The sequence below is a fragment of the Aulonocara sp. 'chitande type north' Nkhata Bay genome, linkage group LG18, assembly GCF_057382095.1.
Source record: "Aulonocara sp. 'chitande type north' Nkhata Bay isolate Kocher_YH1m ecotype deep benthic linkage group LG18, A_spYH_male_GT1.1, whole genome shotgun sequence".
Taxonomy (NCBI): Eukaryota; Metazoa; Chordata; class Actinopteri; order Cichliformes; family Cichlidae; genus Aulonocara; species Aulonocara sp. 'chitande type north' Nkhata Bay.
In genome coordinates this window covers 22,748,878-22,768,562 of record NC_141361.1, presented here as the reverse complement: position 1 = coordinate 22,768,562, position 19,685 = coordinate 22,748,878, and the positions used below count along the sequence as shown (strand labels likewise).

The 19,685-nt window shown below is 39.4% G+C and overlaps 1 protein-coding gene across 1 annotated transcript in view; it reads right to left on the bottom strand.

Moving 5' to 3' along the window:
- The window catches only part of LOC147308540 (uncharacterized), a 28,190-nt gene extending 19,538 nt beyond the window's left edge, over window positions 1-8,652 (bottom strand). Inside the window, exon 1 of the mRNA XM_086270735.1 lies at window positions 8,429-8,652. Within this exon, the coding sequence (XP_086126861.1) occupies window positions 8,429-8,652 (224 nt within the window). The remainder of the gene's footprint in view (window positions 1-8,428) is intronic.
- Between the last annotated feature and the right edge of the window lie 11,033 nt (window positions 8,653-19,685).

Genomic DNA, 19,685 nt, shown 5'->3' with positions numbered 1-19,685 from the left:
TCCTCCTCCTCCTCCTCCTCCATGCCGAGCGAGAGGACCCCGCGGCTCCGAAGTGCTCGGCATCAGTTCGTACTTTCGGTTCTCTAGCTTTATGAAATTAAAACTCATACAGCTAGATAACCAAAGACACAAACTAACCCGTCGTCTCTTAAAGGGGCCGCCTCTCCGACACACGGGAGAAAACAGAGGGCAGAAAGAGAGAGAGGGGGGGCAGAGAGAGAGAGAGAGAGAGAGAGAGAGAGAGCCTGCTTGTGGTCTCATTGGACTGAGAGATCCTCACACACACTCACACTCTGAGTGAGAGAGAGAGAGAGAGAGAGAAAGGAAGATGCTCAACATATCAGAAATATTCATGAATTTATTTATTAGGATTTAGAGGAGAAACACGGTTAAAACACGACTTTAACACAAACGCTCACTTCTACACACACACGGTGACTGACAGCTTAGCAGGCTGTAGGCCTGATAGATCTTTAACCTTAACTATGCCCACAGTCAAGTATCACCACAAGTTGGTTAGATACTCAACCAGCGTTTTGTTTCGCACAGTATCTTAAGCCCATGCAGCAGTGATATGCACACAGCTTATTTCTTCATCCACTCCCATTTACCAAGCAATGTATTTTTTTAATGAGTTTGAGCACCTTTGTTGTGCACACTGTCACACGCATGGGCCCTTTAACGTAAACCTTAACAAACGGTTTTCTATTGTAGTGTCACAGCTTCAGTTTATATTTCTGCAAACACGCTGACAGCGTCAGAATCATTGCGATGGATGAAGGCACACAGAAGCAAGTTAAAAACGCAAACACACACGGCACCTCAAGTTATAATCAGTTACACCAGTCACAAAGCCAGCATCCTACTTACTTGCACACCAGGCTAACTCCACTCCACCAGTCCATATCCTCCAAATATTTCAAATTCCACCCTGGGGTTTTAATTCACCTGTGCGTCTAGGTTTAATCGCATCCGAGAGGAAATAGCGCAAAAGCTCGGATACTCGAGACTACAGAGTGTCCACCCTCCTTCTCTCCCTGTCTCTTTGTGGATTTTGCAAAGGACCGACACGATGTCCTCTCCCTCACACGTGCAGGCTGCGACTGACAAGTGCGGAGAGCCCACGGTGTGCAGAGGGGATAAACTCCGCCTCAGAGAGAAAGAGCGAGAGAGGGAGAGAGAGAGGGAGAGAGGGCGCGAATCCGAAATTATTAAAGCCAAATTAGAAATGAATGCAGGTGCGTGTCAATCAGGAGCTGATTCCTCCAATTATACTCATTATCCATGGGCGTAAAATAGAGAGACGAACGCATCAATTATTTCTAAGAGCAAGATGCAGATGGAGCTGCATGGGTCAAACCTGACCTTTCACAGGCTGTATTTTTGAGAACTCAATTATAGATGTTTAAAACTTCCCCGTATTCATAATTTAATGTGTGGAGAAAAAATAAGGAGAGGACTGCTTCCCTCCCCTTTTTTTTTTAGCTTTATAATTCGGTTCGGGGAGCGTAATGGGAGCACAAACTTCCTAAATTCATTTACTCCTTACGACTATTCTGGAAGGTTTAAAGCTTGATTTGAGCTGTTAATTCATATAATCAGTCAGGAACAAAAGATAACTCGCAAAAACACAACTGATTTGGTGTCAGGGAAAGTGACTCGGTAAGATGCAAGGTGTTAATCCAAATGCTAGTTGTGTGTCCAGTTAGGCTTCCTCTGCTGTGCGCATTAAATAGCACACCACACACGTGATTATACATTTTATTGTATGGCAGCAGTTGGGAAATAAACCCAATTAGTCGTCGTACAGTCTCGTTACTGTATCATGTGACCTGATGGTGAGTGCAAACATTTTTATTACGTTATTATGACACAGTTCGGTCAGTGCGCACACCAACAGTAACATGTTAGAGGATTTAAACGAGACTCCACAGAGTTAAGAAAATGTTACAATACAATCTCTTGTTTTATTTCAAGACTATAGAAGCTCGCTGTTGAGGCACCGAGCAGAGGAATTCAGGGTTTTTTGTACTGGCTGCAGAAAGAAAAAGGGTTCACGCCGAGCTAAATCCTGATAGTATTCAGGCTTATCGAGTGCGATATATTATGATGTGAGTGATACCCGGGCTGTGGAGATGAGATAGCGAGAACGATAAGAATCACGCCCTTTGAAAGAAGAAGCCAATGGCAGAGACAAGACCCGGATAGCAACTTGTAATATAACCCAAAGTTTGAAAGGATATTTAAAAAGCTGCTGGAATCAGTGTGTGCGTGTGTGTGTGTGTGCGTTTGTGTGTGTGTGTGTGTGTGTGTGTGTGAGAGAGAGAGAGAGAGAGAGAGAGAGAGAGAGAGAGAGAGAGACATGCATTGCTTGTGTTGTGGGGACCCAAATCATAAAGACTTGTCGTTCTTATGTAGGGACAAAAATCAAGTCCCCATGACGCAAATAAGGTGAACCCGTATCTTAAGGTTAAAGTGAAGGTCAGGGTTACGCATGTAGTAGGTGAGGCTAGTTAAAAAGTTAATGCAAGTCATTGTAATGTCCTCTGAAGACATGGATATAGGGATGCACGTGTGTGTGTGTGTGTGTGTGTGTGTGTGTGTGTGTGTGTGTGTGTGTGTGTGTGTGTGTGTGTGTGTGTGTGTGTGTAAACCAATAAAAGAGCAGGGAGCTACAGTCCAGGTTTTCAAACGAAGCTTGCATCAGATAGCAGTTACACAGGCCTATCTGATTATTGCGCATGGGCAATCTGTTAGTATCATGGAGGTGCAGCTCTGCTGTCAGGCTGCAGCACAGGTCGGACTTTACTGTATGAATCCTATTCTACTCTGCATCATTTATAAATAGATGGCCTCCGTTATAATGCATCCGAGCTTGTGCAGCACATAGTGCATTGGCGCGGTTAAAAACAAAAATCAAAACACGAGAAAGCCTGCATACAAAGCACATTTACAAATATTCTTTCAACATTAGAATTAGCACGGTCATCATTGCACCTGAGCATGCGTGACCAAGTCCTGGAGGACACGTGCTTCCAAACATCAGTTGCACCTGCTTGTAAAATATGTAACCTCCACTTCTGGCACCCATAAAGAAAAATATGAGATAACGTGTGTGTTGGAAAGCATCACACTCGATCACACAATCACCAATGTCAAAAACTGTTAAAAATAAAATAAAAATATCAGAATATGTAGGTCTTGATATCACCTGTTTGTTTTCCACGGTTAAAGAAATAATAATAGTAATAGTATTAAAACCTTTTAATGGTGACGGATCTACTTAAAACAGCTGCCAAATAATTTAAAATGTTTTTGGTTAAAAAGAAACATTTTTTTTTACATTCTAGTTTTAATGTTCACAAACGTCACCCACGGTCACAATTCCTACTCTGAACATTTGAACAATATGTTGAAAGGTGTGTGTGTGTGTGTGTGTGTGTGTGCCTGGAAAGATTTTCCCACAAACAAGTGACAGGGAAAATTTGCCCCCACTCCCACCGCCCCCACCTCCCATCTCAAAAAAGAAAAAAAAAAGAAAGAAAGAAAAAAAAAGAGAGAAAAAGAAGTCAACATCAAGTTCAACAACGTGCCGGAGAGAAATTTACATGACAATCAGGTCTGGGATCCTCCAAGTCTCCCCCTCTCCCTCCAGCCCCGCACAACAGAGTCTGGCGTCAGCCCCGCTACACTTTCCCAGGCTCACAACAATATCTCCCTGCTGAACTCTGCACTGCAGCGCTGCCTGGGGCCTCCACCTCCTCCCCAACCTCCTCCTCCCTCCCTACTACCACATGAATACTTCTTACATGAGCACATGGCAGCGGAGACCCTCATTAAATATTCCGGAGTTTGCGTTAACTTTGAAGCGAGCGAGCTGAGGTTCATCCCTGCACGATGGGAGCAAAATGTCCAATCTTTAAAGATTAATTTACAGTAAATATTAGGTGATCGGGAGGCCTTATTGTGCATTATTAGTATTTTTGGACTATATAAGTCAGTTGATGCTAATATAAAATCTCAATCACAGTTCTCTTATAAATTTAGATAATTAAGCAAAAATAAATTTTAGACGGATAAAGAAAAAAAATAGAATAATATGTAACTCGGTGCTTTTGAAATAAAAAAAATATATCTGGTAACACACACACACACACACACACACACACACACACACACACACACACACACACACACACACACACACACACACACACAGATATGTATTTTTCTTGTGGAAGTGAAAGCAACACACTGAAAAGGAGAATTAAAGACATTTCCAGTGAAGCACAAAATAACGTCCACCACGCTGCACCTGCATCACTGTCAAAATATAAAAGGCTATTACAAATCACTTGAACGCAATCCAACACTTACATCCACATAGATCGGCTGCATTTAAAAAAAGAAAAGAAAAAACCTTTTCGGGAGCAATAATTCGCCGCAGAAATGCACTCATTCAAATAATCTGGGCTCCACATTTACATACGTACATATATAAATATATCGCCCACTTTCTGCCAGCACCATAACTACAAACTGCAAATCTTATGTCTTTTAGCTGCTACATAAACGGATGACTTCCTGACATGTTATGCAGGGGGAAAAAAAATCCTCTCTTACCGGATAAAGCGGGTCAGACACGAGTGTAAGAGCTGCGGCTGCAGACAGCGAGAGAGGCGAAAGGAGGGAGGGTGATAATGAGGAAGAGGAGGAGGAGGGAATACAGCCGGCCCAGAGCCTATCAAATTTGTCAAACAGAGGCCTATAATATATATCTATATATTAATTTATTATTGGTGGGGGGGAATAAACGAGAAAATAAAAGCGCTCCAAATCAGGTTACTGATTGATTTATCTTGAAATAGAAATCAGGATCACATCCAGAAAATAACTGCAATTAAAAGTGTGATGATGAGGATGTTTTGAATAAGCAGGGTGATGTAAAGCATCGGTACACGTCAGTGTGGCTAAACAACCACCGGTTTAGAAGCTGGGCTGAACGTATTTTCCTGCATAGAAGATATATCTATATATCTATATCTCTCTATATATATCTATATAGATATCTATATCTATATAGATATAGATATCTATATAGATATCTATATCTATATAGATATCTATATATATATCTATATAGATATCTATATAGATATATGAAACAGAAGCCTAATTAATTGTGTGTGTTTCCCTCTCTTTGTTCTAACGGTTTGATTTTTGTTGTATACGGCTGAAAAAGGACACTCCACTCTTAGACTGGGCTGAGTCTAGATCTAGTTTTTAGTCTCTCCATCATGTGCATTTACAATATTATACCGTGAAAGAGTGGATGGTTATGCAAAACCTCTTAAAACATAAAGGACCATTGTTGTCTCTTTGTTTTATAGTGGTAAATGACTGAAACAGATTGTATCCAGCGATAAGGTTAAAGCAGGAAAATAAATCCAAAGCACTGTATGATGTAGTTAATCTTTACAAAAATGCATTCTGGGTATTCAAGTGTTTCCAGCCTGTTTATGATGGAGCTATAACAGCCACGGATGCGCTCTCCTTTGGAATAATGAATTTTTATTAGCTGCTACTCACCAACTCTAACTGACTGTAGCTTGTGAATTTTAACCTTCTGGATCTTAAAATGCGAACGACATGCTGCAGGCTCGTGTTTAGAAGGCACATGTGTACAGCAAAGCAGCTTAAAGTGAAAACGCAAAGACTGCAGGACGAAACAGCGACACACTTTGGCGAGAAACGAGACGATCGCCTCGTGAAAATGTGTCCACAGTCCACGACCAGTTTTTGTTGGGTTTTATTAGAATATTGATCGAATGTGTGAAGCCTGTCCGTGTGCGCTTCTTGAAACATAGAAATAGATAAAAGGGAAAGCAAGAGAGAAACATAAAGCTTGTTTTTTTAGCTGAAGACTCAACCTACATATTCAAATGAAAAGAAGACAAAAATATATTCAGATTGAATTTAATTGCTAAAAATCTACATTTTGAATTTTAAAAAAATGAATATTTTAATTGTAGAAAAAGTTGCAGACTGCTGACGTGGTGAAAACAACGCTTGTAGGAAATAAAACATACAGCTAAAACTGTCTTTGCATAATATTTCCTTTGTAAACTGCAGTTACAACAAATTATTTTATTAGATGTAATTTCATATAGTAGCATTAAAGAATGCTCAATAATCGTAATTTTACCTTTTCAGATAAGTAAACGTGATGAAAGTCAAAGTGAAAAATGCTAAAATGCTAAGTTAAAGTTAAAGGGTTAAAGTGTCTCACTCTGTAAATGTTCCACTTCTTCTTCTACTACTACTACTACTATTATTATTATTATTATTATTATTATTATTATTATTATTATTGTTAATATGTATTTATTTCTCCTTTATTCGTCATACAGTTATGTAGAAAGTGTAAATATTTATATTGATTCTTTATGGGATTATTTACAGAAAACAGTGTGTGTTTGAATTCAATGATGTTTCAGATTATTGAACTGAAACTGCTTCAGCAGTTCTTTTTAAATTTTGAAGCTATCATCACTGAAGTTCACATTTATTAAAGATAAATGCCAACATTCACCTGTCAGCTTCTAAAGATCACTATTTGTTACTGAATGTTGGGCCATCAGTGCCAACATGCATGAAAGCTTTCCTTTATGCCATATTTTGAGATTAGGCAATGAAAAAACAACCCCCAAACAAACCCCCCAAAAAAACCCAAAACAAACAAACAACAAAAACACATTAAACTAATGTGACATAACACCCATACAAAGTGTTGTGGGTATAAAGTGTGTAGTTAAAAAATAACAGTATTTTTGTCAGTTTGCAGATGAATTCATAAAAAGTCTCTAAATAATATAAATGATTTTAATTACGTGTGTTTGAATTGTTTAGTTGTGTTAAAAAACATGTTTGGGCTCAGTGTGTTTCTGGTATAAATGGCCACCATGCATGTGTGCTGTTCTTGCTTTGCTATTACACCTTATTATGCACTTTATTTCTGATAATGTTATCTAACAGAGCGATAATTTTATTTTTTTAGTGCAAAATCAAAGAGTGTCACTCAGTGTGCGACATGTGTACTTCTCCATGTTTGTTCACACCAAAATCCTGAACTAATTTTTTACAAAACTCTTAAAGTTTTCTGCACATTTATAAAGATGCAGAATTATTATCCACAGATTCTAAAATAGTTTTTGATTTCGTTATGTATGTTATGGCTGTAACTTTGAAGTAAAACACGCAGAAATTATTTATTTGTTATGCATTTTCATTTTTGTGAGGTCAGTACAGGATTTATTTTAAACTGCAATTAACCATAATAGCATATGAATTTCATTAAATAAATAATAAGAATTATTATCTCAATGGTATTTTTGTAGATTACATGTTTTCCACTTTGTTGCATTTTGAATTTAATGTCTGAATACAAACAGCAATGACTGATGGTGCGAATACATTAAAAAAAGTTTCATTTCTTTGTGTTATTTAGGTTTATGCCTCTTCTGTAAAGCCTGTGTGAGCTGTGTTGGTGTTAGTGTTGCATGCTATTGCTCACAGGCCTCATATTAGACTGAACCAAGTACCCATCAAAAGACTCAACTCAGTGATGCAGCAGGCCCTGTAGGGGAAGATTTCATGTTTGAATTTAATAGATAAACCTTATTTCGAAAAAATCAGCAAATGTTTTTTTTTCTTTTTTGTGTCTTTTTTTCTTTTTATATAATGTCCTATTTGTTCATTTGTTATGGAGTGGATTATAGAACAATAAAATGCAATGATAACAAAACAGCAGTGTGATTAGTGCATTTTGAGGTTAAGATGTGCTTTCAGACACAAGACATCAAATCCATTATTGCAAATTAAGTAAAAAAAATGGGCAAAAGTAAATGAAATGCAATTTAAAGCAATTAAAACAATATAATCTATAACACACAAATTAATCAATTATTCGTTGTGAAATGATAATATGACGTAATACATTAAGAAAATAGATTAAAACTCCTTTAAATATAAAAATCAGTGTATTGTCAGTTGTGCTGTAAATACGCCTTTTTCCATAAGAAGACCAGCCAATAGGAAACTACAGTTATTAAAGAGCCTGTTTAATAACTAAAGAGACCTTTATCATATGAATATGTCAGAGACAGTTTATTCACATGGTTAAAAAAAAGCTATTAGAGAAAAATAGTTCATATTTGTTTATTTTAACAGTCCAAGCTTACAGCACTTACAGCAGTTTATGTAGGACGTTAAACAAGTCTAAATTCAGCTTCAAAGGTGTTAAAACTGCTCGCAGTGAAAATATACTCCGGCCTCTGTCGCAGTTTTCATTAACACGAGAGAGCCGTGGATGTAAAGGCTTAGCGCAGGCTGTGTAAACGTGTGTATAAACCAGTAATAAAGTTCTTACCTCAGCAGGCTCCTGCAGAGACCTGTTAATTCCTCCTCTGCCTGGCGTGAAAGAGGGACCGCCAGCCTGAGCCCTCGTGCCTTAATTTGAAGCAGGCTGGGTTTTATGATAATCAGCGCTGACACCGACCTGCGCGCCATGAATAGAGGAGGGCACCCTCGAGCCTGCGTTCCCACGAGCCGCATTCCTGCGGTCAAGTTCAAGCTCAAAGCGCGAGCCACCATTACTATGCGAGGCGTGCCGCGTGGCTAATTCCAAAAAGGCGCGCACTGCTCGCCGTGGGAGAGTTCGTCACCTTGTATTCAAATGCAGCAGCAGATAGACGGATAGGCCCACTGAGAGGTTGTGGGCTACACTGAAACACACCAACGGGGCTTCTGCTGGCTTTACTTTCACCAAAAGCTTTAATAAATAAACAAAAAGCACACAAACTCAATCTCCAAATATCCTGCAGTTAAACAAAACAAACAAAAAAGGAATACAACTTACTTTCAATAATTATAATGATGTAAGTGTCCTTTAAAAATAAATATCTCAGTGTGAAGATTTACTATTTTTTTAATTTTTATTTTTTATACACTCCGTTTTCTGTTGAGAAACTTTCAGGTTCAGTGATCTGAGTGAGCCCAAATGGAAAAAATAGTCATCAAATGACTTATCAAAATCTCTAAAGCCTAACAGCTGGTGTATTTTATTAGACTATAAGTGTGGTAAAAAACAAAAGTGTAAAAAAAATGTAGCATCAACATTTAACTGAAATTCCCAAATGAAAAAGAAATGATTCAGCGTCTACACGTGATCACAGATCAGCACAAATCAGCATCAACATTACAACCCCATATCAGATTATGAGTTAAAATGTATATCTTTGTTATCTTTGGGGGCAGTTTATATTTATATATATGAAAAAATAGTAATCTACAGAAACACAATCTGAGGAAATCTAAATGAGACAGAGATTTTGGTGCAGAAATTGTGATTGTGTAACAGTGACGTGTCAGTGGATATGAAACATTTCTGAAGGGCAGATTTACTAAAACAGAAGTTTATGTTCACATTTATCAGAAACACGCAGCCCGCGCTTTCATTTAAACCTTTCTTCTCTTATACTTTCACAGCTTGCATTTTCAGTCTACAATAGTTTAGACATTTCTGAAGGAAAAACACTGGGCTTTTTCTTCATAGTTATTATTATTAATATTATTATTCCCACATCCAATCAACTTATTGTTGGATACAGTGTATAACACAATAAACAGTTTGCTTCAACTGTGGCTTCGGCTAAACTTTATATTTTGGATGATTTGCAGATCTAAATCTTTCACAGTTTAAATAAAAATAAGTTGGATGCTTTTTGAATTCGTACGATGAAGGCTTAAAACCAGACTACATGCTTGTATGCACGAGGATGACATCCGTGTGAGTAGTTTCAAACGCAGATCATTCCCACACGTATGGCGGGCGTGTAAGTGTGATGTGTCTAGTCAGAGTATAATTGGCTGGCTCAGTCTCAGACAGCTCTGTCCCACCTCCCCATGTTCGTGTATTTGAGGTCCCATAAAACAGTGTCTGGCTCGCTGATCCCACGACCCCTGGGGGAATAAATCCCTCACTCATGATTTGGATTTTCCGGCTCTGTCTGCGATTGTAAAGTCGAGAGTTTGAAATGTCACAAAGTTCTTAACACCTTTAAAGCATCTATTTCTATTTTCATATTCTTTCAAAATTCACTTCGTCTGACATGTCACTGTGACTGTCATCTATGTAAACCTATGATTAATATTCATATCTGAAATTAAAGTCAGCAAATTATTGGCTTTTGCTAGCCTTAAGCTACCAACAAAACAAACAACACCAAAACATGGGTTTCACCCATCATGTAGCTCTGCTATTGTTTAGTATTTACAAGCCAGTATACCATTTCACTAGCCTCTAGCCTCTTTTACACCGACCTCCTCAGCTGGAGTTTAAAAGCCCGACAACCTCATAAAGGCATTTTACGTTCAACTCTCTGTGGTCCTGCTAACAGAAACAGATTGATCAGTGTGGAGGGAAACGTCTTATTATGTAATGACGACAGAGAGGGCTGGCCAGGTCAGATGTGAGATGAACCCCTGACCCCGGCTGAGCTGCGGAGTGTGCCGCTGACCACGGGGCTGTTGATGAAGTCGTGGACCTGTGGACAGTGCATTTGGTGACCTTTGGTGTCAGCTGCCGGGCAGCAGACGGATGTGTCTTTAACTTAATTAGCACTGATTAGTTGGCCTGTGGAGGAGAAGCCAGCAAGTTACCTGAGCTTAGATCAAAGCTGGATTGGAAGAAAAACTGTTTTCCTTTAATATTATCTAAACCCCCCCCAAAACACGGAAACACAAGCTTTTAATCTCCACAGTCCAGCTTTCACAACATTATTCATTGATTATTGTTATTATTATTTACAGCTTATTAATTTAATATTTTTTCTGTATTTTATAATTTAACAAAATAATATATGATTACACACAGAAAATAGCTAGAAAAATAGCTAGTGTTACAGAGTTTTATGCGTCTGTTTGTAAATATGTTCAAAACTCCAGCAGACACCAGTTTTTCAAGAGAAAAATGAATCTTAACTTTTAAAGTTTGCCAAAGCTTTCATCCTCTTCCAGTGACCTTCATAAACAGATGGGGTTTGTTTACTCTGAGGTTGACGAGATATAAATATAAATTAGTACAACATAAAAATACCAGCTTTAGACTGATGAAGGTATGTTATGTAGTCAGTCATTAATTATTAGTTTATTCAAAGTTATTTCAAAGAAAAAGGTGGCAAATTTTAATTGTCTCACTTTCTGTATTTGTCTCACTATCTATCTATCTATCTATCTATCTATCTATCTATCTATCTATCTATCTATCTATCTATCTTTGTATACTGAACTGAAAATGAGTGAAAAAGCAGATGTTCAAATAAAAACTCAGAAAGACTATCTATCTATCTATCTATCTATCTATCTATCTATCTATCTATCTATCTATCTATCTATCTATCTATCTATCTATCTATCTATCTATCTATCTGTCTATCTGTCTATCTATCTATCTATCTATCTATCTATCTATCTATCTATCTATCTATCTATCTATCTATCTTAGAAAAGTGATTAATGCCCACAGGTTTGATGTACGTAAAATATTTTTTTCTTTTCTATTCTTCCTTGTCAACAGTTAAAAGAAATCCTTTTTGTTTTGTTTTTTAATTTTGCCAGTGCAATGATGGTCAGTCTGGTGGGCAATGATTTCATACCCCCAGCCCACCGCACACACTCACGCACACACATACACACCGCAGGCCAGTCATTTTTCAATCAGCCCTGTGGGCCTCTGACAGGTCTGGGAGAGGGTCTGCCTCCATGTAAGGCAGACTGGCAGGAGTGACACCTCCGTATAGCAACGTTAATTATGGGCATCTGTTCAGACGCCCCAGTCTGGGGGTCTTCTAGGGTCCTTGGCTGTTGCCATAGGGACGGTGGAGAACCGTTGGTGGTTTTGGGGGGCAGACAGAGACCCCCTTATTCTCTTGAGGGGTGGCCAGACATGACCCCCCACAACTCACCCCTTTTGATTTGGGTGGGAACAGGGAGCAGCCAGCCAGGAGAGAGAGAGATCTTTCCAGCTTCATTTTGGGGACCATGGGTGCACCTCCTGAGAGGAGCAGAAACACTTTTAGTTTCAGTGCAGGAATATTGTAGCAGTGAGAGTGTTGTCCCTGCTTTCCTAAATGATTTCCACATTAATACTGAGCGGTTAAACTGTAATATGGTAGTACAGATACAGAAAACATACGTGCAAACAAATTAGAAATACCCAACACTTACACTGCATTCTTCAGACTGTCCTCCATGACACCGCACTGACTTACATTCATCTAAACCTCACCACACATAGCTACAACTGGGGTTCAGTCTGAACTCCAACCTGAGCTTACATCAAACCAAAGTCATCTCTTTATGCTTCGTGTTATGAAAACTTTCTTCTCATCCTCATAATGTGATTGCATAAAAAGATTTAAGTCCCCACTGTATGAGTGATACCTGGACACACACACACACACACACACACACACACACACACACACACACACACACACACACACACACACACACACACACACACACACTCTGCATGAACACCCTTTATTCCCACTTTGCATACATTAGCCAGTGTCTGTGTTCTGAATGCATTGTTGTGTTTTCCCACACCCCCCTATTTGATGTCTCTTTTGTCACTGTGAATAAAAGCAGACTGACGAATGGGAGGTGGGCTGTAGCTCCATTTCAGGGGGAGAGACCCCCATTAATTGCCAGCTACAGAGGCTGTAGGTGACCCCTGCTGGACAACATGTGAATATTCTGAGAAAACTCTGATCCTCATGACCTGAATGGAAATCTGAGTCTCACAGGAAGCTTAGAATAACTGCTTTGCCTCCATGTTTGGTTGTGTAAAATAACAGCTGCATGCTGCACTCTTATTTGTGAAATAAGTATACACAGTAGAGGAACAATTCTTCTAAATGTGATGACGAGATCCCAGCAGACTAAATGTGGAGCAAAGAGCATGTTTGTGTGGGATAATGCAGGATTAATGCTGAGAGGTAGTATGAAGGTTTTATAACCTATATCTACCTTCAAACACAATGATCATGGGAGGTCAAATATAGCTGTTTTATATCTGAGGGTCTTTTTTATTTTTTTAGCTCCCCACAGAAATTCAAACACTGCTGTATTTTCTTTTTTTCTGTCCCCATAACTGTTAAAAATGTTATAATTACACTCTTGCTTTTATTGAATTTGCTTATCTGTCTCATCTCTGGTTTTAAGTAGATCTTAACACATATTTTTATGTGTTTTATGTGCTCACATATATTGACTTTTGTAAATTAGAGCCATTAAAGATGTAGGGTAGGAGATAAAAACACTGTGCAGTCTGACATAAAGAAGGACACATAGTCATCCCAACTCCTGAAGTAAGAGGAGAAATGTTAGTTGCACATTATTGTCTATTAATATATTGTGTAAAAGCATTGTGTTGCTGATTTATTAGGTGTTGTTAACATTTTACACCCACATAGACTGTTTTATTAAGAAAACCCATCAAATCAAATGTAGTCCAATAAAAAGCTGTTCCTCAAATATTCCCTGATAATGAAAAACCAATAAGTGTGATTCAGTCTTTTTTTTTTTTGCCTGTCCCGTTTGGCTCTTTTTGCCATCAGAATTGTTGTCTAAAGGCAAAGAAAGATGCCCAACGGATTTACTTTACCAAACTGACCATCCCAGCCTTGCCGTAATGGTCCATTTGATTCACCTTTTATTGTTTATTTTATTTTCACTTACTGAATACGGGACAGACTTGACTGGGGGAAAGAAGGGGAGAAAGAAAGAGGGAAAGAGAAACAGCTGGAAACAGCTGAGAAGAGGGACGGGGGAGAAGGGCAAAAGACAAAAACCAACAGAATGGGCAGAAAAAGAAAAAAAATGCATATATCAATCACCTGGATCACCTGCTGAGAAAGAAAAAAGAAAACAAGCAGAAGAGAACAAGAGTAATAGAATAAACAACATCACAATGATATATGGGAATATGACAGTAAATACTAAATATTAAACATTATTGTGCAGCACATAAGATCAACAGAACACAGTGTGCTTTGAGGTAGGAGCCAAAAAGGGTGTAGTTTGTGGGTGTGATCACCCGTGTGTACACCTGTGAGCATGGACGCGCTTGCTTTTTTTAAAAGGTTCCTTCATATAATGATCTGCTAGAGGGTGTGGGGGGGCCACAGCCCCGTCCTCCAGGGCATGAAGCAGGTATGGAGGAGATCAAAACTCCAGACATCCAGAGGCCCCCAGAACACAAGAGACCAAGGAAGACCAACAGAGGGGCAGCTGCGCCACTGTCCCAGAAAGAGCTGAGGAGAGTCCCAGATGAGGGCTCACTCAGCAGCCGCGGAGCAGAAGCCAGGGGGGGTTGCAGTGACGCGCCCGTGAGCTCCGCCGGCAGCCAGCCGTGCCTGAGTGACCGAGCCCCAGGCCGAGAGGCCGGGGCACCCCACCTCCGAAGTCTTCTTTTTCTTCTTCTTTGTCCTTTTAGGATTTGCCACAGCAGATTACTGATACATCTATCTGTCTCTATTGTCCTCCTCTGCCACACCATCCCTCTGCATGTCCTCCTTCACTAAATCCATGAACTTTCTCTGTGGTCTCCCTCATTTTCCTCCCACCTGGCAGCTCCATATTCAGCATCTATTGTCCAGTATGTCCTCTGCACATGTCCAAACCGTCTCAGCCTTGCCTCTCTAACTTCTTCTATCTTCTCCTCTTCTACCTTCTCCTATCCTTCCTCACCACTGCCAGTGAAAATCTTAACTCTACCACCTCCAGCTCGGCCGCCAGCCTTTTTGTCAGTACAATTGTTTCTCAATCATGCGTCACAGCAGGTCTCACTCACTTCCAGCTTACAAACCTGTAATTAAGAATAAACATAAAAGTAAAATTAACACATGTTTCACATTGTGAACACAAAGTAAAAATGCAGAATCTTTGAGAAGCAGAATTTATGGCAGAGTTGTTGGGATTGCATAGGAAAGGTGTTCCTAATAAAGTGAGTCAAACAGGGGAACAGAGAGAATTTGAGTCATTTAACTACTGTAAGTGAAGGTATTAATGTCACACTCAATAATATTCCTGTGCAGTCCAGGCTTTATTTACAAAGTTCACATATATTAACAGTTTTCCCTCTGATGTATTGATTTCAACCTGACTTTATAACTTTGCTCTCTCCTTCCTGTAAAATGATGTGTGGCTTCTGCTTTCACAAATGTTGGATTTCCAAGAAAGAAAAAAAAAGTAGAAAAAAAAAATAGTCACCTGTCATGTGACACCAATTGTACCCACTAGATGGCCCTAAAACACCACAGTGAATGCTCCCCCTCAGTCACCTGGTGTCTTCTTGTTCCCTTTTGTGAATCCATAATGAATCTCATGTAAAGAATCCAATTTTGCTCAGTCAAGGTTTTCATCACAGAAACTTTTCACACACTCGCTTCAGTCCCACTGGTGTTACTGAGAAGTCTTCCGTGACGTCCTTCAGCGGAGTCAATCTGAGTCTGACGTGTAATTTACCGGAGCACCGAGGACAGGCGGCAACATCTCGGTGTCCTTCAAGAAAGTTGCTCCGAGCGTTTATTAGCGCAGAAGTGGCAGCAGGGAGCGAGACAGTGAGCAGTGGGTGTGAGAAACAATGCTTGCTTTGCAGTGATGAGACCATTAGTGGTACTGTGCTGTGAAAGGGATGAGACAGAGGGCAAAAGGAGGTGACCTGCTATCAGGACTCTGTGAATGTCACAGTTCAGCTCTCCTGAGCCTGTCGAGGTTTCAATTAGTCTGCCCTTTCTACCCACGAGGTTAAAAACCAATCCTTGTGCAGTGATCAATGGGATTGTTAGCCTGCTTCTCAGGTATGTGTCGATGTAGTGTTTAGGTGTATACACGTTTATACACATACCTAAAATATAGTGTTAAAAATAAATGAATGTCCTGTGCTTTAAGACACAGTGTGCCAGTACTGCAGTGTGAAGCACAGACATTTCTGCTACTGAAGGATTTACAGGTCTGTCTGCATAATCCACTCACAACACCTCCCACCCCCTCCTTTACCCAACCAGCCAGACAGCAACAAGAACTCAACAGGCACGGAGGAGAAAGATGTTCGGTGGACAAACGAAGGACGAACAGGTTGCTCAGAATCACAATGAGCTATGAAGGGCAGGTTTCAGAGCTAATGGACATTTAGGCTTCACTTAAAATAATAGTTTGACATTTTGGGGAAAGACCCTTAATTTTGCTTTCTAAAGGAGACTTCCACAAGGAGACTGTGCTGTAATTATGAAGATGTAAATACAGGGAGGCAGCTAACCTGGCTCTGACCCAGCCTCAAAATCCAGCTCACAGCACTTCTATCAATCACTAATTATTATAATTGATATAATGCAAAGTCCTGACACCACATGCCGACCAGCATTCGTAGCTCGATGCAATCGTTCTTCCAGCATTTCTTTTACTCGTCTTTCTGAAAAATGAGAGCGTTTGCTTTCCAGAATCTCACACACATCATCACCCACAACAGTGTTTGTAATTAGAAATGGAAATCTTTGAGATTCTTCCAAAAAACAGTGAAAAAAACCACAGATCCTGTGAAATCACTGCAATTTGGTTTTATGCATTCCTATAGTGTCAGTCAATGTTTTCCCTGTCTTGCTGCTATGACAGGCATGCCTCAGCAAGCCAAAACCATCACTTGTGGCAGGTTTAATGATATTGATTATCCTTTCGTATCAAGATTACCATGTGTTTGTATGAGACTGTAGGCAGGAGTAGAGATAATTAGCACGCCTTTAACAGCCATGTATCTTTGAGATGCACAGTATCTCCAGTGGAGTTGTGTGCTTTAAAAAATATGTTGGATTCACGCTGTGTTAATGTTCTGACAAGCCAAATGTGTTGTAATTAGGAAAAACAAACAGATGGGCATTTTCATTAGAGGCGTTAAATGTGGGTGTGTGTGTGTGTGCGAGAGAGAAAGGAGAAGAAGAACGTGGGGGAACTCGAGTTTTCAGAATTGTAGGTTTGGTGAGAAAAAGTCTAATGAGCGTCACCAACAAAACCCCCGAAAGCTTCTCTGTTGAACATTTGAGTTATTTCACTGCATTTTATTCAAGAGGTTTCGTCACCAGTCTGTTGATTTGCCTTTTTTTTTTTTTTTTTTTGCTTGCGTGCTAAAGCTAGAGAATAAATTAAATGCATTTATGTGCAAAGCATGCTTTGTTTGCAGTGATTGGAAATGGCTCCATGTTTTCCATTTCAATAGCACACAGAAGAGAGGGGAGGGCTGCTAACAGACAGACATGACATTATGCAAAGCTCCACGAGGGGTGTTTACACTGCTATGAAAAAACAGCCCTTGAACATGTGAAGCATCGCTGGTCGGCGCAGAGAGACAAGAAAAGAATGAGGCTGGAAATAAAAAAAGCCAGAAGACCTGGGTGATGAAACCAGGTTAAAACTGGAGTAAAGTGGGTTAAGGAGTCTGTAGATCTAGTAGATCATTTAGTCAGATTTGTCTCACAGTCGGGGAGGCCGTATGAGGCAATCTGAATGAAACACGCTCTATTATCGGGCCAACTAGGGCAAGACTCACCTGCAGCGATAAAGAAATAAAGACCTACTTGTTTCTTCTACTCATTACTGTGTAAAGTTGTGATAAAATAGGTATAAAATAGGTGAGTTACAGGACTGAAGGACACAGTAATGATGTGTAGAGGAGAGAAGGCTGAAGGCTGGGTACAGAGGAGCACAGTTACAGGGAAATCTGAGGCAGTGCACTGGCAGAGTAGAATAAAGCAGAGCTAAAGGGGCTTTACACTTTTACACGTCAAATTAATTTACACATCATGCAGCCTGTGAAAACAGTGGTATGTTATCAAAGGCTGCAGGATTTTTAAGACTGATCCCGATAGTTAGTGATTTGAAAATCTGATATTCTGATACATCAGCTGATATTTTTCCTCTCAGACATTTATTGGCCGTTACTGATAGATCGTCACGTTATCGGCTGACAATACTTGCCAGCTGATGAGCTGGTCAGGCTCCACATATTCTGTTGTGTTGTGGAAGGACACTGTGGCTCAAATCACATGCTTTAGTCCCTATTTTGATGGCATCAGTGAATTCAAACCAGTCCTCCAACTAGATACAGACATATTGATCATGTGACGTAAGCATTCATTAAATTTTATATAGCAGTCGTTCTATAGTAAAAGAGTGAAAGATCAGTGATTGTTAAAATACACTCTTTCACACGGGTTTGAAAAACCTGTTGCCAGGGTACTGAGCTCTGTTCCAGCTAAAAGTGACGACACCTTTGCAAAGACTTCTTCACACTACTGCTTATTTGTAAAACTCCTTGCACAAATGCCCTGCAAGGTCATGTTCAGGGATTAGACAGTCTCTTAATGCAACAAGGGTGCATGGATCCATAACAATCAAAATTTAAATGTGGTACTCTGAAGACTGGATCACCGGTATCTTGCTTTGGTTGCGCTTTTCAACCTCCCATGCTGAGGGACCAGAAGGATGAGGCTAACAGTCTGAGGCTCCTTAGTGTAGTGGTTTACATATTCAGTGCAAAAGACTCCTAGTTTGAGACCTGGAGGAGACAGAAAGCAAGACTTTTATGAAACACTGACATCTCATGTGTTGTGGCATTGTTTGGTGGTAAATCTGTCTTTAGTGCAGAGCAATTAAGATAAAATAGAAAAAAAAAGATAAAAAATAATTTATTAGAAGAGTTCATATTTGAAGATGTTCAGTAGGTCACTGTGATCACTGTGTGTCGACTCTAAGTCTTTATCAGGGTCTGTCAATTTGTCATATCACAGTGTTAGTTCCTTTGTTACTTCATTCTTAAAGCAACCTAAACATGGAGTTAAAATAGCCTTTCCAAAGCAGAGCAGCTCTTAGATGCTATTAGAATAATTAAATAACTGATTAAAATATGGATCAAGATAAGGAGAGTAGAATTATTTAGCATTTTTTGTAGAAGCTATCCATTTATAAGCTCTCCATTATTTGTGAAATAAAATAATCGATGAATTAAACAATATTAAAGAGAAAATTACAGTTTATTACAACTCAGGTTTTGTTGTTGTATTCAGGAGGTCTTTGCACTATAACACCGTATCCAGTGCGTTACTCAAAGAAACTGTTAACATGTGAAAAAGGTGCAAGATTTCTAAAAATGCAAAAATAAAAGGCACGCATTGTCAGGTCATCAGAAAGGTTTTAGATAGAACTATGTTTTCCCCCCCACATGAGATCCAACTTTAGACTTCAGTGAATAAAACAGTCAGTCTCCTACTTGTGATGGAAATTTACAATTTGGGGTTTTTAAAATAAAAAAAGGGCGTGTTTTTTTTTTTTTTTTTTTTTTTGTCCATTCACCTTTTTTCTCTTTCCTAAATATTTTTGACCCATACTCATGCCAACATGCTGGATCTATTTAAAGCAAAGATGCAGCATTTTCCCACTGGTAGAAAGAGGAGACCAGAGTTTAGAGCTGAGCAGCAGCAGAACATGGAGTAGTTACATGAAGCAGAGCACATGAGAGCAAAGTGATGAAGAAAACTAAAAGAAATAGCAGAATTTACTGTTGCCCCAGT